At 52.1% G+C, this 24,172-nt stretch overlaps 1 protein-coding gene across 7 annotated transcripts in view; it reads left to right on the plus strand.

Moving 5' to 3' along the window:
- The window catches only part of HDAC4 (histone deacetylase 4), a 341,339-nt gene that overhangs the window by 185,252 nt on the left and 131,915 nt on the right, over window positions 1-24,172 (plus strand). For all 7 annotated transcript variants that reach the window (XM_032277722.1, XM_032277726.1, XM_032277725.1 and 4 more), the window contains one exon: window positions 19,293-19,537. In XM_032277722.1, coding sequence (XP_032133613.1) covers window positions 19,293-19,537 — 245 coding nt within the window. The remainder of the gene's footprint in view (window positions 1-19,292; window positions 19,538-24,172) is intronic.

Below are 24,172 nucleotides of genomic sequence, written 5' to 3' on the forward strand. Positions count from 1 at the left end.
CTTTCACTTTTTAAGGCTGTCTAGGGAGCAGAAAAGTTTAATTTAAATGTACTCAGATGTCACAGTGTCATATTTTCGAGTTTTCTATTCCAGGGATATTTTCCGATAGTGTCTGCTAAAAGTTTCAAAATTTTGCCTTTCACGTTTGAGTCTTAATCCACGTGGAACCCATTTTGGCGTGTGGCGTGTATAGGGACAAATCCCATATTTTCCCCTGGAGCATAGTAGAGTAGGCATCTGTCCCAGCTACATTTGCGGAGCACCCTGCGTTTCCACTGTCATCTGCAGAAGACCTGCATCCGCCGTCTCTGGGAGCACCTCAGCTTCTGCTTCTCAGCCCTTATTCCATGTAGTTTTATAATCAGCTTTCAGGATCATGAACTACCTTGCCCTGGACCTATAGTTCAGTTTTGAGGGAATCATTATCTGTGGTAAGTAAGTCTTCCTGTCCTTGAATACGAGGTGTCTTGCCATTGATTTAGACCATTTTAAAAGGTCTTTCAGGGCCAGGGGCAGTGGCTCACACTTTCATCCTAGCGCCTTGGGAGGCTGGGGCAAGCGGATTGTTTGAGCTCAGGAGTTTAAGACCAGCCTGGGCAACATGCAAAACCCCGTCTGTCAGCACACACACACACACACACACACACACACACACACACGAGCCATGCGTGGTGGTGCGCCTCTGTAGTCCCCGCTGCGTGAGGGGCTGAGGTGGGAGGATCTCATGAGCACAGGAGGTGGACGCTGTGGTGAGCCATGGTCATGCCACGGCCCTCCAGCCTGGGTGACACAGTGAGACCTGTCTCAAGAAAAAAGAAAAAGTCTTTCGATGTATATTAGGTTTTCTGCTTGTCGCAGTATACTGAAGTGGAATTGGATTTTTATATTGATCTTATCTGACACTGTATTACATTTCCTCATTAGCGCTGTTAACTTCCCTGTAATCTTCTCCTTGCAGGTGGTGGGGTAGCAGGAGCAGTCCTGGAGTCTGGAGCAGGAGTTGCGTTCCCTCCCTTTGTGCTTGTATCATTGCATCAGCTTTTTTGAGATTCACCATTAAAGGCCATATTTGCTGGGGCCTTTTAATAGATACTCTTTTTTGGTTAAAGAAGTACTCTTTTATTTCTAGTTTGCTAACAGCTTTTATAATGAATAGCTGGATTTTATCATATACTTATTTTCATTCTCAAGATGATCATAATTAAAAGTGAATTGGATGTATAGGTGATTTGTACATAGGTTGCTTTTCGTACATTTTCTTGCTATTTTTGTGTTAAAACACCACGTGTATTGGTCTGCTGCCTTCTGTATAGACTGTTAGATTAAGCTTGCTCACAAGCTTAATCGGGATTTTCGTGACTGTATTCATGACCAAGACTGTAATTTTTCTGTCTTTTTTATACTTTGCCCAGTTCTTGTGAAAGGACTTTTATTCTCCCTCATAGAATGGGCTCGGGAGCCTTCCTGCCTTGTGTGTTCTCTTGAAGCTTTTGTTTAAAGTTGCATCACCCGTTCGTTTCACCTTGGCTGTCACTGCCTTTGAGATGATTTTTGTGAAAAGATTTTCAAGTATTGATTCAATTTAGTCCACGGTTATAGGGTTATTCTGTTTTCTATTTTTTGTCAACTTTGGAAAGTCACATTTTTCTAGAAATGTGTCTATTTCATGGATGTTTTAAAACTTAGTGGCCTCATGTTGTTCCTTATATTTTTTTACTTTTTAAATCTCTGGCATATCTGAGCCTAGGTGACCTTTTAAACTCCTAATTTTTTAAATTTGTGCCTATTCTTTTCATTTTCTAAATCACTCTTAACAGAAGTTTGTCTTTTATTGGTCTTTTGAGAGAACCACTTTTTTAAAAGTATGTAGGTGTATATGAGTATATATAATGATTCTGTTTCATTTCAATTATGTATTATCTGCTTTCATCTGTTTTCTTTGGATTTGGTCTCATGTTGCTTTTCTGATTTCTTAAACATATATCTAGCCTTTCAATCTGTATTCTTACTATTGTCAAGTATAAGCATTTAAGGCTACCAAGTTTCCTCTAATGATAGTAAGCAGAATCTTACAAGATTTTACAGGTATTTTTTTTTTCATTCGTATGCTGTTTAATGGATTGTTATGGTTTCTTCTTTGGTTCATAGATATTTAGAAGTTTTTGTTTGTTTTAAGAAATTGAACTTTCTGTTATAGAGAATTACAGGCACAGCCCGTGGTATGGAGAGCAGTGGAGTGAGCCCTGGGGCCTGTCAGCTGGCTTAGGCCAGGGCAGCCCCTCCAGGACTTGCATGTACCCCTCCCTCCCCACCCCTTCCCAGCCTCACCGTCTTTCCGAGTCAGACCCCAGTCACCATGTCATTTCATCCAGAACATTCTAGTGCCTCGCTCTCTAAAAGATAGGGACCTTTTATTTTAAACATTCATACAGTGGTTATGTGTATTTTTAGACAAGATTCATTATTAGTATCAGATTCTTACCCAATGTTGATAGATCCCTGAGGCATTTCAGGTCACACTTTTTTAGTTTGTGGTTTGAATTTTGGTACAGGGAGTCTCTGTGTCCAAGTAGTGTTCATATACTGTGACTGGCACCTGTCAGAAAGTCCTCAGTTAATCTCTGGGTTTCTTCTTCCTACCTTTATTTTTCAGTCCTTGAGATTTATCTGCTGAAGATACCATGTTAATTTGTCCCACAGAGTTCTTCTCCTTCCTAGGTTCTAAATTTTACCTGGTTTTCGCCCTGCGATGTCGTTTAAAATGTTCCTTTGTTGCCTGTGTTTCCTAGAGCTTGGCAGTTAGATCTAGAGTTCTGATCAGAGTCAAGCTTGCCTGTTTCTGGCAAGATTTTATAGATGGAATGGTGCACCTCTGTTGGGAGGCAGTCAGCCATACCCGTGTTTGTGTGTATGTGTGCGTGCATGTGAATAACAGCTGTGCGCGTGCATGTTTGCATGTGAATAACAGCTGTGTGTGTGTGCGTGTGAATAACAGCTGTGCGCATGCATGTGTGCATGTGAATAACAGCTGTGTGCGTGTGCATGTGCGTGTGACTAACGGCTGTGTGCCTGTGCATGTGAATAACAACTGTGTCCGTGTGTGTGAGAATAACAGCTGTGTGCGTGTGTGTGTGAATAATAGCTATATGTTTTAAATTTATTTTATTATTATTATTTGAGACATGGTTTTGCTCTCTCGCCCAGGCTGGAGTGCAGTTGTGCAGTCTCGGCTCACTGCAGCCTCTACCTCCCACACTCAGGCCGTCCTCCCGCCCCAGCCTCCTGAGTAGCTGGAACCACGGGCATGCAGCACCACACTTGGCTATTTTTTTGTAGATTTTGTAGAGATGGGGTTTCACCACGCTTCACAAGGTGGGCTGGAACTCCTGGGCTCAAGTGACCCACCTGCCAAAGTCTCCCAAAATGTGAGACTGCAGGCAGGAGCCGCCATGTGCCACCAACAGCCGTATTGTTTATCCAACAAATTCTTTCTTTCTTCTCCTTAAAATTCTTTCTGATGGACCCTGGCCGGCCTGACCGCTGCTCTGGAGGTGACGTGCTTTATTCCTGGGAGTTAAGGTGAAACGTTACTGTATGAGCCAAAAAGTCTGAAGTGCCTATTTTATGCCACTGTCCTCCATAACCACGTGGGTTACAGACATTTGACACTGGGCACCCCTTCCCCACTTAACTCTTGCTGTCCTCCACTATTTAAATTGCCCTTTACTTCAACCTCACGAGTGAGGGGATCGTCTTCTTCCTTCTTTCTTCTGCCTCCTTTCTTATCCCCCCTCCTCTTCCTCCTCCTCGTCTTCTTCCTGTGTTGTCAGGCGAAGTCTGTTTCGATCCCCTCCGTGGCCCAGTTCCTTGCTCACCTTTTCTTCGTCCCCCTTTCTCTGGTCACCTCTGTGTTGATCCTCCCCGAAGGCTTCTTGGTAAGTTTTTGGCTTTCTTAGTGTTGAGTCTGGTCCGCCTCCTTACATACTGCACTTTCTTGAAGGAAAGTTTCCCCTGAGTGCAATTCTAGCTGGACCATGGCTTTCTCTTGGTGCTCAGATGCTCCACTGCTCCTGACTCCTGTGGCTGCGTTTCCTTTGTGGGGCGATCTTGCCTGTATTGCAGGGTCTTTGAACTCTGTCTCTGGTGGTCTGCCATTTCACTTTGCAGTTGTCTTAGTTCCATTCTGCTTTTTCATGCTTCATTGTGCTTTCTGTGTCTGTAGACGCATGACTTCCACCAGTTCTGGAAAATTCTCAGCCATCTGTCTTCAAATACTGCTTCTCCAGAGTTCTGACAGTAAGTCGAGGTTTGCAGCTCAGAGCACAGACTCTGGAACCTGAGTCCCTGGCCTAAATGCAGGCCTTGCCACCCGCCAGCCATGTGGGGTGGGGAGACCAGGCAGGAAGGATGAGTGCCTGCAGGAATTCAGTGCTGAGGGGCAGAGGCGGCTGGGGGATGTCAGCTTGGATGACAGGTGAGGTAGGGACAAGCACAGGTACCTTCCCTGTGGCATTGAGTTAGCTCTTTGACCCAGGTGGCAGGGATTAGCTCTGTGGGGTGCAGTCAGGACCCTAAGAGGCTTTAGTGTTTGAAAACAGAGGAGGGGGGCATCAGAGGCCCCTGTGTGGGCTCAGCACCTGCCCTGATAGGATCTCCAGAGGATAGACTTGGGGTGCCCTCTGTCCTGGAGGGCTGCATATACAGTTGAAAGCTAACCCATTCCCAGGGCCTGGCTGTTGAAGGGTAAGAAGTGGTAGACTCTCCGTGCCAGGACCGGGATGCCTGGTCCACCCCTAAGCCCCTCCTGAGCACACATCGGTGGTGCAGCCTTCCGTCGACCCTCTCTTCCCTGAAAGGAGGGTCTCTTGGGTCGGCGGAGGGGTTGGCAGCGCAGATGGCAGACTGTAAGGGCTGGTTTCTTTAGACATGATCCAGATCAGAACCTCTGGCCATTTCCCTGGAGCCTATCACAGCCTGCCTGCCAGGTGCCTGCTGTTCCTGGCATTCTGCCTGGGAACTCATGTCTGTGTTCCAGAACCTTCTGCAGTATAGACACCTTTCCCATGGAGCCTGGTGCATTCAGGCTGCCTTTTCTAATAAACCTCAGGCTGAGTCACTGCTGCCTGACCTGTGGGGGTGGTGGCCCAGGCACAGGGGCTGCTGTGTCGTGGTCAGCATGGTGGTCAGCTGTCCACTTGCAGCCACTACACCTGCACAACCCCGGGACGCCGGGACGCAGGCCAGTCAGCAGGATGCCCGGCGCAGAGAGGAGCTCACAGGTTCACAGAAGCCCCAGGCTAGCTGCTTAGAAATGAGGACTCTTGGGCAGTGTGGTGGCTCACACCTGTAATCCCAGCACTTTGGGAGGCCAAGGCGGGTGGATCACCTGAGGTCAGGAGTTCGAGACCAGCCTGACCAACATGGATGAACCCCGTCTCTACTAAAAATACAAAATTAGCCAGGCGTGGTAGTGCATGCCTGTAATCCCAGCAACTCAGGAGGCTGAGGCAGGAGAATCACTTGAACCAGAGAGGCAGAGGTTGCGGTGGGCCAAAATCGCGCCATTGCACTCCAGCCTGGGCAACAAGAGCAAAACTACGTCCAAAAGAAAAGAAATGAAGTCTCCTGCTTTGCACAGGAATATGAGGTTTACCTAAATCTGCTTCATTTTTCGAATTATATTCCCTTCATTCTGTGCTACGAAGAGCATTTTAATTTCTCTGACAAGAGAGCTCATTGGGTGACTGAACTCGAACTCCTCATAGGAGCTGTGGGAAAGGCACTGAGGAAAGGACAGCCAGTGTTTCTTTGTCCCTCTGCACTGGAGAACAAATCAGCTCCTGTTTTCTTTGTGCTTTAAGAGGCTGGAGTGTTTCTGAGTCCTGTTTGAATCCCTTGAAGCTGAGAATTCCATCTGAGCGTCATGTCTGCGTTAGCACCTCCCAGCCCTCACCTGTACCGCTTTGCATGCAGAAGGTTTGCGACTGAGGAAACCCTGGCCAAGGCTGGGGGTGAGGGATGGGGGCTGCAGCGAGGTCTTTCCTGCTGGACTGTGGGGTGGGGACTGGCAACTGTGTGTGGTCGCCGTGGCAGTCCCCATACCCTCCTTTTATGGAAGACAGTCCGTGGGCGTTCCTCTTGTGCGTGTTTGTTGAACCCAAGTCTGTTTCCGTGAAAGCAGTTCAGCTTAGCGACCACGGGACTTCTGCTTCTTAGTGATCATGGAAGGAGGAAAAGGCAGCTCCTTGGATTCTTGCTCACATCCAGAAACTGTAATTTTTGTATTTTCCAATGAGCCTTCTTGGCTTCTAGTTAGAGTAAAAAATGGAAGTTTCTAAATCTGAGCATGGTCAGACGTGTTTTTATCCTTGACTTGTATGTGAAGCTGACTTTGATTTTGCTATGATAATTCAATTATTAAAAAGGAGCAGGGAGGATTCCTCCCAGGTGCACCTGTGTCCACCTTGTCTGTGCTGGGAGGGCACCTGCTTGCTGGGGGTTCAGAGTCTCTGGGACTGGGCACCCACGCTGGGGATTCATAGTCTCCGGGGCCGGGCATCCACGCTGGGGGTTCGAAGTCTCCGGGGCTGGGAATCCACGCTGGGGGTTCGGAGTCTCCGGGGCTGGGAATCCACGCGGGGGGTTCAGTCTCCGGGCTGGACATCCATGCTGGGCTTGTGGAGCTCTGCCCCTTGGTGTTTCCCACTCTCTCGCTGGGACCCTGGACGGGTCAGGCCCTTGGCCTTCTCAAGGTAGCTTCTGCCTGCCACCCTGTTGCACAGGCACTCTGCAGGGCTATGTGCCTGTAGGACTGAGGCTCCGCTCAGCACTGCCTATACCCAGGAGGCTGGGCTTGCTTCCTGGTCTGTACTGCGCCCCACAGCCTACATCTGGGTGCGGCAATCAGTCTGCTCCAGCTCAGGCGGCGTGGACGGGCCCTTCCTTTCTTGTCAGTTCTCTTTGCCTTCCTGGTGCTCAGCTAACTGGATGCGCCACAACCTGCAGCTCCACCCTCTTGGACACACTTCTGGGCACTGTGGTCACTGATTCATCACCCTGGGTGACGTAAAGCTTTTTCTGGGCCTGTTCTTTCGTCCAAGAAGTGTGTGGAGCTCATGAGGCCAGAGGGTACCTCTCCATTGAGGAAGCCTCGCCCTGTCTCTCCTGGACAGCGATTCTCCATGTTGCATGGCCCTGTCACTACCACTCTTGTGTTAAGGGTACATCTGCTCCTGTGATGAAGACCAAGCCACACCCATGCCAGCCCCTCTCCCAGGAGCTTCTGTTGCCCTGCAGCACACAGGGAATCTGCTGCCACCCTGATAGATGGAGGCCAGGGTGCCTTCCCCAGAGTCACCCTGCTGGGTGTGAACTCACACCCGACCGCAGAGTCTGTGCGCTGTCCACCACCCCACTCTGCCTGTGTCCAGGTGTTACCGGCATCATCTCCTCATGTCTTAAGTCCACACTGGAAATTTGGAGAGGCCAGGTCTTTCTGTCTGAGTGTCCTGTGAGACAGCCTAAAAGGAGATTGTGGGTGGATATTACTCTCATTAGGCTTTCCTTGCAAACACCACCCTACTCTCTGGTATTGGAGACTGCAGGCCTTCCTGGCATAGGTAGTCCTCTTCCCACACCCGTGTCCCCCAGGCTGGTTCGAAGGTTCATGGATGAGGTGAGGCCGTGGGGATGGCCAGCCCTCCAGCAGCAGCCCGCTGGCCTTCCCCATCAGGATGTTCTCGGCTCCAGCAGACTCAGAGAAGCCCTGGGATGCTGGAGATGCCTGCAGCGGGGTGGAGCTGGGGGAAGAGCCTGCCACCTGCAGGGACCACCCTCTCGGTGGTACAGATTTGGGCTGACTTCATACCTTATTACGCCTGCGTCCACTTAGACTTTTTCTGCTGGTAAGAAAGCAGTTTGAAAACTTGGAGATCAGGAAGTTGCTTTGAGTTGGGTGGAAGTGAAAGCTGATTTACCTAAAAACAAAAAAGACCTGTGGAGTAAATGTACACCTGGTAGTAATTGCAGCTCTTTACTTTTAGCAGTGAAAGTAATATTTGAGGAATGTGTCCTTTCAGCCTCTGCTCAGCAGGCTGGGCCGGCCGCGCCTCCCCGATTGTCACCTGTTTTCCTGGTGCTGTTGGGAAGGCCTCTGGGGCTGTTGTCTCAGCCTTGAGCTGCTTTGCGGGAGCATATCCTAGGTCACTGCCACAGCCCCAGGAGCTTTTTAGGAAAAAGGGACTTTATTTATGGAGAGCTTTGGGCCGTAGGCTCTCTGGGAACAGTAATTACAGGGAGGTCTGGCTTTGGTCAGGAGTGAAACCAAAGCCCAGGCCTCAGGGAGTCGGCCAAGGGGTCGGGCAGGCCCACTGGAGGCGGCTTTGGAAGACCGTCAGCTCTGGAGCAGGGGTTCTCGGGCTTCAGGGGTGCCTGGGTCTCTGTGGCAGGATGGGATCGAGGCCCCCTCGTTGCTCCTAAAGCCCTGTGTTGCCAACCACACCCAGCCTGAGGGACCTCCTGGGTGACCCGCAAGCTCCCCACAGCACTCCTTCTGCCCTGATGTTTCCTGCAGGACCAGCATCCTCCTCTTCCTGCTCAGCCAGTCAGGATGCCAGGGCTCTGGTTTGCTGTCCACTAGTGTGTGGTCCTGACAAGTCACTTACACTGTCTGAACATCACTTTCCCACACCTGCCAGGTGGGGTGTCCCCCAAATGAATGAATACATAGGCACTGAAGACCGTAGGCTGGAGTTTGCCCCAGGCCCTGTGATTCCCTGGTCGTGAAGAAAACGAGGCAGGGGACGTTTCTTGCGTGGGTCCTCTCCCGCCTCCTGCCGGGGCACAGTCTCCTCTGCTGCAGTTCTCAGGGAGCTTGAAGAGCTTTACCTCCCTTTGTGTGTAGAAGGCTGAAGCGTGGCTCCCCCCTGGCCTGGCCACGTGCCGAGCTGCCTGCCTTCGGGAACTCTGCACCGAGGACACCGAGGAGCCCGGCGTTGAGCGCAGTCTGCCTGTGATTCAGCTCTCTCCCACCCCGCCCCACCCCGCCCCGAAAAAGCCTTCCCATGTGCAAGTCTATAAATACCACTGTGTCTTGTGTTTGGATTTACTTCTTTACATTTGATTTCAATTGAAAACAATACAAAACACCCTCTTCTTGCACCATAATATTTTCTTATTTTTATTTTTCAAGCATAGCGAATTGTTAGCATAAGCGTTTGTCTTTGGCATTGCATATATGCATGTAAATGAGATAAACAGAAGTGGCATATAAAAACTCATCTGCATGTGCAGTCCAAGGTAGGGCCACATAAGTTATATACGTTATCTACAGAGCATTTTTAAACTTTTACCTTGAAGAATACTTCTGCCTTCTGTACCTCATCTCTACTTTTCATGCGTGCCCGTCCCCGCCGTGTTAAACAGAACAATTGGAATTCAGTTAAGAACGTGTGGGGGAGAATGTCATCGCATGTAAGTCACGGTTTTGAATGGACCCCGATTATGACCTGCGAGGGTCTTTGAATGTCAGTTTTCGTGAGAGGTGCTCTCCAAAGCTCCAAGGAGGAAAGGCAGGTCAAACACGCGTGTCCATCCCTCTGGAAATTCACAAACTCACCAGTAAAGATTGATAGGTCGTAAGTCCCAACCCCATAACAGCGCTCACCCTGATCTCCAGACTGTGGCCTTTGAGACGGTTTTCCACGGACGGGACCCACATGGGGGTCAAGAAATATACGGGAAAAGCCCAGCGCGTCTGGTAGCAGAACAGGGCGCTGCTCTCAGGGAGCATGCACGGGGTCAGAAGGAGCCAACCACAGGGCTCCGGCTCGTCAAGGACAGGACTGCGAGCGTTCGTAAACAGTGGCTGGAAAAACACCCCCCTCCCCACTGCCTTTGGTGGGGAATGAAACCAAAGCCCAAGCCGCAGGGAGTCGGCCAAGGTGTTGGGCAGGCCACGAGACAAGCTCACGATGTTCAGGTGTGGGCAGATCGAGGGAGAGCAGGCATGGCCTTGCCTTTCTCATAGGCACTGTTCGTGAGAGTAATAAGACAGCTGATTTTGGATCCCGTCTCATGACAGAAATGGTCCCGCTGTCAAGTGGAGAGGGGCTGATGGAACTCGAGGAGCTCTGTTTAGAGCCCTGACGGGAGAATCAAGGCAACGATCATTTGGAGTCTCGCAACATGAACAAGCCGCCCAGGGTGCAGGGGTTCACTTAGGTCTTGCTGGGAAGCTCGGCTGCCTCTGGCCAGGCCTCCCGAGTAGTGCCCAGCTTACAGAAAAACGGGGGACAGAGCCTCCTTGTTCACACAGGGGTGTAATCAGCAAAGGGCAGATGACCCAGTGTCTTCAGCTAATATATTATGGGGCACAGGGGCAGGAGGTTGGGGTGGGGGATCTTAAAAGATACATCAGCCAGTTGCAACATATCTGGATCTTGAGTTGAATGTTTATGAAACTATGGGAACACCACCTGGCTATATGATAGTATTATAGAATCGTTGTCAGTTTATTTGGTGTGTGGACCAAATTGGGTTCGGAAGTCTTTCTGGAGAAGATGCTGTGGTGACTGGGGCCTGCTTCCCTGTAATCTAGAAGGTGGGGGAGTGGTGGGTGTGCAGAGGATGTGAGATCAGCTCAATGACACTATTCTTCGTGATTTTGTGTATTTTTGGAATTTCTCATAAAAGATAAAAATATATATTCCAGAGAAAGGTCATAAGCTCACAAAGATGAGGGGTGACATGAATGAGAGTCTGGCAACTGACAGCTGGTGACAGAGTCACAGTGATTTGGCAGACCCAAAAAATCAGATCTTGGCCAACCACAAGGAGCACTGAGAACCCACTGGACGGGAGCCACACTGCCACAAAGGGGTGCTCTCCAGAGACTGATCCTGCGGGTCTCTGCGTGGGGACAAGAGCAGGCTGCGGATGTGGGTGTTGCACCCAGAGCAGGGGCACTGGTCATGGTGTCCACAGGGATACTGAGTAGGGGTCCCTCCCTCGGTATGCTGAAGGCTCAGCCCTCACCCTCCAGTCTCGGGATGGATGGTGGGCCAGCCCCAGGGGAAGGGTCTCTGGGCACTAAGCTGGGGGCTCCTGGTGATACCACTTCCAGTCACCCTCCATGAAGCCTAGCATTGAGAACCACACTGTGCCTACTGCTTGCAGGTGGTTTTCGTGCCTCCACTCGCAGTCAGCGACGCATGACCGGGGCAACCAGGCGCCTAGGGGAGGCTCTCGCAGGGACGGTAGAGAGCAGATGAGACTCCGCAGGGAAAAGAAACCTTTTCACAGGGCGTGGTGGCTCACGCCTGTAATCCCAGCATTTTGGGAGGCCAAGACAGGAGGATCACTTGAAGTCAAGTTTGAGACCGGTCTGGCCAACATGGGGAAACCCTGTCTTTCTCTACAAAAAAAGAAAGAAAGAATTAGCCAACATGTTTGTGCACACCTATAGTCCCATGCACTCAGGAGGCGAGGCATGACAATCATCTGAACATAGGAGGAGGTTGTGTTGCCAAGCACACCACTGCACTCCAGCCTGGGCGACAGATGAGACCCTGTCTCAAAACAGAAACACAACGCACACACACGCGAAAATGTGTAGCGAGCTATCATTACTGTCTTGAGGAACTAGACAAGATATTTTACCCAGGAAAAAGGAAGAGGATGACACAAAAAAGAATCTCCAGGGTCCATTGTCCTCTGAAAATGGCTGATTTGAGTAGAAAAAAAATAGCAAAAATCATGAACCCTCAATTAAAGGTTAGAATACATTTAGGGAAGTCACGTATGAAGAAGCATGCGAGCCAAGACAAAGCAGGAGGGCGGAAAAGACCGAGCGTTGTTCCCGGAGCCCTTCCACCCGGGGCCGGGCGTTCCAGAAGGAGACCATGGGAAAGGGGAACCCCCCTGAAGTCCTTCGAGCAGCTCCCTGACAGGAGGGCGTGAGCTGCCGTCTCCAGAGGACCAGCTGGGTCTCCAGCGGTGGGTGTGAAAGGTCTTCACCAAACCACACGGTTTTGAAATTTCAGAACGCTAGGGCCCCGGGGAAGACCATAGATACCTGGAAAGAGACATCGAGTGGCCTTCAAGCTGGAATGTCCTGGAGGGGCCGGCCCGTCCAGACCAACAGCAGTACAGACAGACGGAGCGCCTGCCCAGGGTGAGCCGTGTGGCTTCGGAGTGTCTGGGCCAGCCTCGCCAGACTGCCCGCCTCACCGCCTGAACCTGAGGATGCAACACCCAGCCCTTTGTCTGTGCCCGACCCCTGTTAACCACGTGGCTCCGCTCCCTCCTCCTTTCCCCACTGCCTCGATCACCCGACATCACTCATTTCTCCAGAGGGGTCTTCTGCCCGGCTCCCACCTGAGAGCTGGAGGTGGCCACCGTGGAGGCAGCTTGCCCTCCAGACCACGCTTTCTGGCACCTGGTTCTGGTCCATGTGCCTGCCCTGCAGATGTCGCAGACAGGGTGCACCCGGCTTCCTGGGGGTCCCCCATAGCTTCACCCCAGAAGGAGCTCTTGTCCCCTGCCCCAGACGCTGGCAGCAGACTCGGACTTGAGACTGTCCTGTCCCGGGAACCACCGTCAGCCCCTCGTTCCACTCTATTGGTGCTGCTGCCTTCAGTCTTCTAAAAGCAAAGGACGTGTTTTCAGGGCCACGTATGTGTACCCCTTATAATCATAGCAAAGTAAGAGGACGTTTAACAGAGTCAGAATGCTGCTCATGGGTAGAGGGTGCGTGCGGTTTGAAGGGGCGCAGAGGGTGACCTTTGGGGCTTCACGGAAGCGGTGGGCGCACCAGGTTCCCTTTGTTACTGTTCTTTTACTAAAAGTTCTTCAGCGTGGGTGACACATGGCACAATAAATAAAGGGTGAAGGACATTTTCACTAAGCCCTGCCTTTCTAACGTGCTGTCTGCCTCCTCTCTGTCCCATTCTCTCTCTTCCCCCCACCCCCACACACGGGCAAAATGTCAGTGTGAGAGGAAATCATGGTTACATAGTTGAAATAGCTATTATTTTTCCCTTGATTTGAATGAGTCATTCTTTACTTGAAGAGACCCTAAACGTTGACCATGTTTCCTAAAGAATAGTGCTTCTTTTTCTTCCAAATCTTTATGATGGCATGAAATCGTGTCCTGAGAGAGGACCTAATCATGTCATGGAAAATGAGTGTGCTTCTTTATGAACATTTATTTTAAAAGAGAGAGAGGGGCTAACAGATTTTCTGTTTGTGATTGAGGATTCATTCACAGCACACTGACCATCTCCCATTGGACTCTGAATGCAGCCTTTGTGCTTCTACTGACGTCAGGAGTCTGATTGTATTAATATGTTTCTCAAGACACAACCTATAAAAGCCATTTCTGCTCTACCATAGAATATTCATGAGAATACAGACTTTCTTGTTTTGATGCTGCATTCTTTAAGTAGAGAAGGTTTTATTGTTTTCTTCAGGGTGCTTTGGGTCAAAAGCACTAGCAGCTTCTGCTGGGAACTCGTGGCATTTTGAATGGTTTTTGATACAGAAATAGCACACGTCACGTCTGACACAGCCGCCAGCGCACGGATGCGTGAATGGGATTGTGGTTCTCATCTCCGCAGCTGGTGAGTGGGGCCGAGCCTGGGACAGCTTGGGCCCCGACCCCACCCAGCCGGCTCCCCGGGTCCTCATTAGGAAAGAGAAGCTTTTCTGAGGAGCCCCGGGGTGGGTCTCCTTGGCCTGTGAGCGCTGATTTTGTGTTTTGAATCCTGCGTAAACGCAGCTTTGTCTTCAGAGGCCCTCCGTGGCCGGCGGTGCTGGATGGGAGGCAGGCGGTGTGCTGCTGTTGATCTCTGCTCTGCTCTTAGCTTACTGTAGCAGAGAGTGGGGTTTCGTGTGGCAGTCTGGTAAATCAAGGCAGTGTGAACATCCCTTTCCCATGCTGTGAAAATGCAGGAAGTGCTGTTAGGAGAACGGCGCAGCCTTCTGCTCAAGGCAGCACGGTGCGCCCGACTCCCCAGCCTCAGCACCCACCGAAGCCCGCTCTGGCTGCACCATGCCAGCGAGTCCAGGCCCCTCCTCAGCAGAGGGCGGCTGCCCCGTGCTCTTCGGTGTCCAGACGGAGACGCGCACCAAGCTGGAGCCGTGCACTGTGAGGGTGACTCGTCTCTTGCCAGCACCGCCAGGGCAGATCAGCGCCCACAGCTTCCAGCATGCACGACACTGCTGGAGAAGCGGGAGGGACTGGAAGGAGTCTGCCTGCCTGCCCTCCTCCTCCTCAGCTGCTGGCCTCAGCAGCTCCAGGGTGGCGCAGTAAAGGCCTGGAGGAGTAAGAAGCAGCTTCCCAGCTGAAGGCTGCATCCTTCTCTCTGTGCTGTCACGGAACGGAAGCCTTTAGCAGAAAGAGGAGTCTGTAAGCGACATCCAGAGGATGCAGGCAGCACTTTTTTCCCCCATAGGGCCCTCTCTTTTGGGAGTGGGGAATGTGGTGCTAGGCTGCTCAGCGGCTGTTTCACAGATGGCAGAATTTAAGAGCAGGCCTGAGCCCAGCTGCGACCTTCCAGGTGACACACGCACAGGAGGTTCAGCTGTGCCGCAGGGTGGGGGTTGGCAGGAGCGTCCTCCAAGCCTCAGAGGAGGACTCCCTGGCAGCGGCGCGGCGTCCAGCGTGATCCATGTCTGCTTTCATTGCCTCTCAGCCCACTTGACAAATTCCTTTTAAGATGAAATTTGAATCAGTTTGCGGAACTTATACAAATCTCCAAGAAAACAGCTTAAAGAACAGATTAAAGAATGAGGCTGGGCGCGATGGCTCATGCCTGTAATCCCAGCACTTTGGGAGGCCGAGGCGGGTGGATCACGTGAGGTCGGGAGTTTGAGACCAGCCTGACTAACATGGAGAAACCTCATCTCTACTAAAAATACAAAAAAAATTAGCTGTATGTGGTGGCCCATACCTGTAATCTCAGCTACTCAGGAGGCTGAGGTAGGAGAATCGTTTCAACCCAGAAGGCGGAGGTTGCGGTGAGCTGAGATCACACCATTGCACTCCAGCCTGGGCGACAAGAGTGAAACTGTCTCAAAAAAAAAAAAAAAAAAATGAATGAATGAATGGTGTAGGAATTAAAGCATTAGTAGCTTGAGTAGACTGGATGGGAAGATGCGTTTTAAATTTTTTTAAAAAATAGGAAGCAGTCCCCCGCATCCCATCACTAAAATGTAGGTTATCCAGATGAGGCTCATCCAGGGAGAAATTCTCACCTTCAGGGGGCACTGCCTGTCCTCGGCATCCGAGTGAGAGCATCTCCTCCGTGCTCAGTGGCGAATGCTGGCCAGCACCTGCATCTCACAAGGTGAAGAACCTTGTGATCATTTTCCATTTCTGAAAACTCCCGTGGTGGGAGTTTTGGCCCACATCAGCATTGAGCCCCCCCTCAGATCTGGCCCGGCACCTGAGTTGTGATGGGAATTTCAGTACGCAGGGCTTTGCCTCTGACCCTGATGAAATAGCTTCAGTGGCATTTGCATCAAGATCACCTCAGTGTCATCTCTGTTATGTGCTTTGGACCCAACATGAACTTGTGTTTCCTTGTAAGATTTCCTGTGATTCCAGATTCAGAGGAATCTGAGAAAAGTGTGAAGAGAGAAAATTCTACTCAGGCGGCAAACGGTGGGTGCAGAGCCTGCCTGCCTTCCCTGCTTCGTCCTGAGGAGCCGGGTCCCGGCTGGCACCAGAGTTTCCGCTGCTTCCCCTCACGCCCTTGCTGCTGTCCCAGCCCCAAGCCTGAGTGACACTCTAGGATTGCAGGTGCAAGCAGGGCTGCTCTCTGCGCCCCCCCATGCCCATCCCCATGGCGCTCCACCTGTACCCTGACCTCTCGACCCTTGCCTAGACACCCCCTGCCCTCAGTGAGGTGCAGCCTGCGGTGGGCCTTTCCCCTCGGCCTGCCGTAAGCTCCTCTGCTCCTTGGGGTCTCACCGGCTGCCCTGGGCCTGTCCCCACAGCCCCTGGCACAGAGCAGGAGCCACGTTTGCTCCTTCAGGAAATGAATGAGAAGGAGAAATGTGGACTCGTCATGCTTTTGAAGTTAATAGAAAGGATCCCTTAAAAGTTGTTTTATGTTCAGTTTTTAAAGAGATCAATTACCAGACATTTGCGATGCCGCCCTCCCTCCATCTGTGAGAAATTAGAAATGGAGACGGATTCGCTAAAACCAGCAGCGGGTCAGGCTCAAGCCCAGCGCCTGGGGCAGGACCCTGTTTCTACATGGGACCTTGGGTCACACTGGCACATCTTATAAGCGGGGGTCCCACCTGGCCCCCCACACAGAGCCAGATGAGGCCATGTATGGGAAATAACCCAGCTTACAAGATGCCAGGCTGTGCAGGTACTTATTCTCTGTGCTTATTTCTTTACACTAAAATGTCTCTACTTAAGCAAACAGCAAGAATATGAGAGAGACCGTTTTCATCTACAAATCTAGACACCAGCATTCTAAATAACATGGTCGGTGTTCTGTTTTTCTAACTTTGTCCGCTCCTAGAGATAAATGCAACTTTGCCCTTCTAAGTTGTATAAGTATATGCATTCATTGATGGATTCACTGATGGATTCACTGGCGGATCCATTGGCGGATCCACTGACGGATCCACTGGCGGATGTCGACTTGTGTAACTTAGAAGAATAAAGTTGTGTTTCTCCCTGGGAAGGACAGCCCGGCTCACCTGAGGTGCTCTAGGAAGTCACTGTGCAGGGCCCTGATTCCAGGAGAACCGTGTGCCAGTCACAGCCGTGAATGCGGAAGAGGGAACAGAACCTGACTGACATTCTGACATTCACGAGACCGTGTTTTCAGGAAAGCGTTGAGCACCGCCGTGCTTATGAGAGCTGGACCCGTAACCCTTGGCGCCAGCAGCAGGGAGTCCGCAGCTGAGTCTCCTTCAAGAAGCCAGGCCCTCTTCTCTTTTTTTCTGAGCTTGCGAGTTTGCTGACTTAGCTCTCCTCCCTGCCCTTCGTATATTTTATTCCTTAAAACAAAGTCTGAAGCAGATGTCGGTGAACACTGGTGCTTCGTAAAACCAGCATTGCTTACGCAGTTTTTCCATTTTGCTATATCTTATAAAAATGATCAGAAAAGGGAAGAAAGGAAATGAATAGGGCCCAGTCCTCACCCATGTGTGGGGTGGGGGTGTGCGTGGACCCCTGCTCCCTGGTCTTGCACATCGAACACACGGTTCATGTGTGTAGACTCTTCTCACATAATAGCAAATGAAAACCTTTTACTGTGTCAAACTCAACACCCAATTAAGAACTAAGCACATGCGTTATAGAAGCTGGGAGTTGCACTTCACTAACTTGGTGGAAGAAACCAAACAGAAGCAGTCAGAGAGGAGGATTTCATTTAAAAACAGCAGCAGCGACAAGGCAGCCCGTGCTGCACTGTGAATGTGCTCAGATCTGTTCAGAAGCTTCTGTTGCCTTCTGGGTCGTTTGGTGTCCTCTCACCGTCCAGGAAAGTGGCCTGAGCTGGTCTTCACGGCCTGAGGCCTGGGCACTCCTCAGGTTCAAGCGAGTCCAGCCCAGGGCAGCCAGCACCTAGGGGCAGGTTAGGAGCAGGACCAGCTGCGTGTGGTGGTGGTCGGGGTTGGGGGGGGAGATGGTGATGTCAGTCAGAGAACCTGAGAGCACCCCTTACCCTGAGCACCAAGAGCTCAGGTGACTGTGGCTTCCACAGCTGAGTGGCAGTCCGGGGATCAGAACCCCTAGCTGAGCTGGTGCCCAGGCCTCCCCCAAAGCATTTCCCACCATTTTCTCAGGAGAAGGCTGAGTCCTGGGACCAGGTTTCCCGTGGTTTGGAGGCAAAGCCAGTGTGGGACTCGCTGCCCGGGTGGTGACCGTAGCCGTGCTTTGCACAGAGGGCAGTTGCCACTGTGGGCTGTTTCACCCACATCGGTGGCTTTGAGACTGTGACGTTCAGTTTTTCCTAGGAACTAAGTGACGGACAAGGCCTGGTCTTAGGCAAGACCAGAGACTGGAAGGCCCTGTGGGCTGGGTGCCAGGGTGAACGTGGGTGCGATGCGCTCAGAGAGGGGCACCCAGACAAGGTCATTTCTAAAGGTGCTGACCCTGAGGGGCGAGGAGCTGGTTTTCTTAGCAGCCGTCTTCTGCGCTCACACACCCCTCTGAGCCTGAGACTCTCCTAGAGGGCAAGGCCCCACCTCCCTGCTTGGCCCAGGTCGCATGGGTGTTGGTTGTGGGGAGCTTTCTGAGGGGTGAGCCTGTGGGAGGGCAGCAGGCAAGGTGGGCTCTCACTTGGACTCTCAGCGAAGTTTTCCAAAGAGCCGCGTGTCTGAGAAGTGACACTCGGATGTCCCTGGGCTGCGCCAGGAGCAGTGCTGGCTCGGAGTGAGTGCGCGCACCCACCGCGTGCTTTCAGCGTAGGGACCTGCCGTAAAAGGGGCGCGCACATTGCACTCTTTGTGATATTTGTGATTCAAACCCACCCCCTTCCTGCATTTCTTTTCTCACTTTCATTTGGTATTGATTTGTAAGGAGTGGAATTGATTCAGCTTCTGTTCCTCATCAGAATGACTCGTAGCCTTTTTTTGATAGCACATTAGGACAGGGCAGAAAATCCATTTCTTTGCGAGGTACAGAAACTCATGCCCAGAGGAACGCACTTGTGCCAAGAGCCAGGAGCACGTCGCGTTGGCTGCATCTGGTAAACATGTTTTCCAAGGGGGCACTTGTCTCGCCATGGAAACGGGCTCCGGGTCTCAAGCGTCTGTCTGGACCACTTCTGGGCACACACTGTTCTTGGTTCACAAACAGCTGCGCAGGGGCTTTGTCAGAAGAGGAGGAAGAGGAGCAGAACAGGTCGTCTTCCTGTCTGAGGGCTGGCACCCGCCCTTTTCCTTGGCCAGCCGGAACCTTTTTCTTTATTTTCCTCTTGATTGACTTCTAGAAATGATGTCAGCAAGGCCTGTGGGCCTGTAGCGGGGTCTTCTGAGAGCCGGCCTCCCGGGGCAGGTCGGAAAGGAACAGGGATTGTGGAGTGTGTGTCCTGGCCTGACCTTCCACAGGCTTTTGTGTCTTTTTTTTTTTTCCTTGAGGAATGGGCCTCAGAGGCCACTGAGTCTTGCATTTTGAGTCTGCTGGGGGAGAGGGGAAGGGGTGTCCGATCCTTAAATCTCCACAGGCCCCCTGTGAAGGTGGCTAGCGTGTTGGGTGGGGGCCCTGGGACTCGGGGACGGCTGAGGGCGGCAGTGACCGGCTCTCCTGTTTGTTCTTCCCACAGTGGACGTGGCCACGGCGCTGCCTCTGCAAGTGGCGCCCTCGGCAGTGCCCATGGACCTGCGCCTGGACCACCAGTTCTCTCTGCCCGTGGCGGAGCCTGCCTTGCGGGAGCAGCAGCTGCAGCAGGAGCTCCTGGCCCTCAAGCAGAAGCAGCAGATCCAGAGGCAGATCCTCATCGCCGAGTTCCAGAGGCAGCACGAGCAGCTCTCCCGCCAGCACGAGGCGCAGCTCCATGAGCACATCAAGGTGAGGCGGGGGCGTGGCGCGGCGTGCACGCGGGTGGGCCAGGCCTCCGGCGCCCTCAACTCCTGGTGACGCCAGGCCTCGGCCTCTGCAGAGTGTGCTGGCCCCAGGCATGTTGGAGGCTCCTGCAGGAGGCCACCTGCATGGGGACGGTAATGCGGGGACGACCGCGGGCAGCACTTGTGTGTGTTGTGGAGGAGGCGTTGTGGGAAGCACATTCCAGACAGGAAGAGTGCGCATCACCTGACTTCATCTGAAACATGCTCAGAAACACAAAAGCTCCCAGAAGGAGGAAGCACCAGAATCTCAGTGATCGTTGCTGGGAGGTGTGTTGGCAAACCCTGCGTTTTCTTTTCTTAGGACTTTTCTGTGTCGTCCATTTTCTCTGCTAACCTGTTATTATTATAAACAGATAATATTTTCTTTCAATTTAAATGTGATAAGAAGAAAACAAAGACTTTTTTTGGTATTTATCCTCTACAAATATTAATCTGATACCAGATTTTAAAATTAAATAAATTGGAAATATGTATTAGTGATATGTAGTGAAGTTCTATTATATAGTTGGCAGACTAGTTATGATATCTGTGATGATAATATGCTGTCACTGCATTTAGAACCATATACAGCAACACCGTCTAATAGAAATATACATGAGTGTATTGAAATTATACCAGTAATTTTAAATATTCTAGTGGCCACATTAAACAAAATGAAAAATCCCACAAAACCAGATTAAATTGTCTATTTCTGTGTAACAAAATTACCCCAACACTTAGCCGCTTAAAATGGCAAGCTTGTATTATCTTGCTGTGGGTTAGGAATCCCAGAGCAGCTTAGCTGATGGGGTTTTCCACTGTGTTGTACTAAGATGTCAGGCAGGGCTGTGGTCTGATCTGAAGGGTTGGCTGGACTGAGGTGGGAGGAGCTCCATTCAGGCTTGCGTGGCCACAGGCAGGAGGCCTCAGGTCCTCGTCCACAGGGCCCCTCACAGAGGGAGCAATCTGAGAGGAAGCATGGCCAGCGTGGAAGCCACAGGGTCTCTTGTGGCCTGATGTGGGAAGTGGCAGGCCACCACCAACACTGCTGCTGTTGTTCATGCTGAGTCTTGGCAAGCCAGTGGGGCCTAGACATGTGGAGCATGTCTCCATTTGGGCCAGCTGCGTTCCAGGCCACATGTGGTTCGTGGCAACTGTTGGACAGCACAGACGTACAGCATCAAAAGCCTGTGACCGTATGCCACACCGTGCTGCTGAGATGCTCACGTGGTCCACCGGTAGGAGTTGTTGGCTGCCTGACTTTAGCGCACACCCAAATGTTAGTGTGCAGAGTAGCTAGGGTGCATCCCTCTGTTTCTGCTCTAGCTGGTAATTCTCTTGACCACGGGATCCCAGTTTCCCCTCCTTGTATATGTAAGACCCTTTGTTCCATGTCTTTATTTAATAATCACTGTTGAAAAATGGCGGGAAAGTAGTATCAATTTTCTGTAGGCTTAGTGCCCGACTTCGGGGGAGGCTGCATCCCACAGCTGGACTGGCCCTGGAGGATGGGCTCGGGGACAGCTCCAAGTCCCCTCTCGTGGGTGCCAAAGCTGGGCTGGCCCTGGTGGACGGGCTCGGGGACAGCTCCAAATCCCCTCTCGTGGGTGCCAAACCATTCTGTGAGTGCCTGTGCTTCAGAGGTGAGCCTTGAGAGCTTTGTCCTCATCCTCCTCTGGCCTTGAGAGACTTGGGCTGGGAAATTTCTCCCTGGACCCTGAGGGGCTGCCTGGAGGCCCTGAGCCTTTGGAGTCTGACTGGTGCCTTGGCGTTGGTGGGCTTGGGAGGTCCCACTGCTGCTGCTGCTTTTTCCTGGGTGCACTGGCCTGCTAACGTCAACATTTGACAAACTGAGGAACGGACCCTTTCCTGAGCTTTTGAAGCCCATGCTTTGTCATTTTTGCCCTCAGAATTCAAGCCATCTAGCAGCGGTGTGTCACGAACACGTCACCTGTCCCTGTGGAGGCTGGCCCACCAACCTCCACTGGAATCCTGCCAGTTTAACAAGTGCACTCCAGTTTAGGGTGGGGCAGTGGGGGGCTCCAGTGCCCCTCGTGATCCCCATGATCCTGACACTCCTGGCATGTGGGACATGAGAGAGGACACAGACTTCACTTGAGTGACAGCGCCACTGTGTGCTGTGGCCAGGCCAGGCTTGCCTCCCTCACCGCCTGACCATGGGCAGCTGCATGTGGCCTCTGTTTTTCAAGCCTGGGAGAAGAGTTTTCGAACTGCATACAGAAAACAGGTGCATGCCAGGCAGAAGGCGTGGGTCACCGGGACTCACCGCAGGGGTCACTGGGAGTCACCGCAGGCAGTCCCTGCAGCCCACGCAGGGCTTCAGCTCACCGGCCTTCCTGTGACCAGCCAAGAGCAGCCCTCGTAGTCATCAAAAGTCACCACGATCTTATGCTATCAAGTGGCCACTCGTTTTATTTAGTTTTTGTGCCGTAGGCTCGCATTCTGTGGCTCCTAGGGGTAGTTTTGTAGAATGAGTATTGTAGCTCCTTTGTACTCTGCACGTTGGCAACCCCACGTCAAGCCTGGGGACTCCCCGACAGCAATCTTTTGACCCATGCACTGCCCTGCACTTCTCGGAAGCTCCCGTTGGCTACTGGTCCCGCCTGCCTGGGGTGGTGAGGACCGCTCGCTCACTCTGCAGCCCAGCACAGAGCCTGGCTGAGGATGGCCTCGGGAGCTCCTGTTGAATTCCATTTTTCCTGTTGTCACTGTGCCCATTGAGTCCTGCGGTCCTCACCGTTGATCCACCGGGAACATTCACAGCACGTGATTAGGACACCACCCCAAAACTGCCCTGGGTATTGGTGCAGAGTGAATTGTGGGTGTCTCATTCTGTGCTGGTTGAATCTGTAGCTTTTACAAGAAGACGCAGATGAGAAGCTGAACAGTGAACCCTAAGCGCCATGTGTTTGACGGGGGCTCCCAGGGTCGTCTAGGAAGCCAGAAGACATAAAAAGACACTTGAGTTGGGGTCAGTGCTGCCACCTCAGGGCGGGTCCCAGTCCCACCCGCAGAACGCCTCTGCCTCTCCTCCCCTGGTGCCTCAGGAGCTGGCTTCGTCGCTCACAAGAGAGCCCCCTGCCCCAGTCCTCGTGTCGCTCCTGCAGGCCGGGCCCTCATACCATGCTCCTCATTCCTGGAGGGGTCCCTGGGAGGGTCTGCCCCCCGCCCCAGCAGCAGTGGCGACCGACCCGCTGAGAGGTGGCCGGTGGTCCCAGAAGTGTGGCTCAGAGCCCATCTCAGGGCCGGGGCCTCAAAAGCACAGAAAGAAGCCCAGAGTTGCATTTCTCTTTGTGTTTTAATCGTTTATTTTGTCATTAAAATACAGATTGCAAAAGGCATTTGAACTCCACAGTGGTTTCATTACATTAGGAGGCTTTGCTTGGATGATTTGAACTCCCTTTATAGGCCTTCATCGTGTTAGTGACATTTGGCAATGGTGTTTGTCAGACAGATTTCTTGAACGCAAAATCTAATTAGTGTCATTAAATCATCAGTGAATTTGAATAGAGTTTTATAATTGAAAAGGGAATCATTTTTAAAATGTAACTTTAATGGTTAATGTTGGGTAAATAGGCTCTCCTAGGAGAGTTTTAGTGCCCGTGACCCTCAGACTTCCCGTCTCCTGGCTGTTCGCAGCAGCTTAGACCCAGCCTCGCCCCTCTTGCTTGGACACTGCTGTTCCACTAGGAGGGGGTCCCAGGTGAGCGAGGAAGCTTCTCTCTTGCACTTCTTTGTTTTTTGAGGTGGTCTCGCTCAGCTGTCACCCAGGCTAGAGTGCAGGAATGCCATCTCAGCTCACTGCAGTCTTCGCCCCCCAGGTTCAGGCAATTCTCATTCCTCACCCACCTGAGTGGCTGGGATTACCAGCATACACCGCCATGCCTGGCTGCTAATTTTTGTATTTTTGGCAGGGACATGTTTTTCCCACGTTGGCCAGGCTGGACCTGAACTCCTGGCCTCAAGTGATCTGCCTGCCTCGGCCTCCCAAAGTGCTGGGATCACAGGTGTGAGCCACCGCGCCCGGCCTCTCTCTTGGATTTCTGATTAATGTCTCCCAGAAGGGTATAGAGATGGAGGATACAAACATAGGTACCCAGAGAGGGTCCAGGGACAGGCCACAGAGTCACAGCTAGAGCGTGCCCCTGGCTGGTGAGTAATGGAGCAGCAGGGACATGTAGGAGACCCCAAGCACACGACTGGGCCCCAACACCCCCCGCAGGGTGCATCTCTCCCCAGGAGTCACAGGGCACCCCCCACAGGGGACATCTCTCTCCAGGAGACACAGGGCACCCCCCACAGGGGACACCTCTCCCCACGAGTCACAGGGCACCCCCCACAGAGGACACTTCTCCCCACGAGTCACAGGGCACCCCCCACAGGGGACACCTCTCCCCACGAGTCACAGGGCACCCCCCACAGGGGATACCTCTCCCCACGAGTCACAGGGCACCCCCCACAGGGGATACCTCTCCCCAGGAGGCACCCCCCACAGGGGACACCTCTCCCCAGGAGACACAGGGCACCCCCCACAGGGGACACCTCTCCCCAGGAGGCACAGGACACCCCCCACAGGGGA

This window comes from Sapajus apella, unplaced genomic scaffold (assembly GCF_009761245.1).
Source record: "Sapajus apella isolate SASKATOON/1434 unplaced genomic scaffold, GSC_monkey_1.0 scaffold10, whole genome shotgun sequence".
Classification (NCBI taxonomy): domain Eukaryota; kingdom Metazoa; phylum Chordata; class Mammalia; order Primates; family Cebidae; genus Sapajus; species Sapajus apella.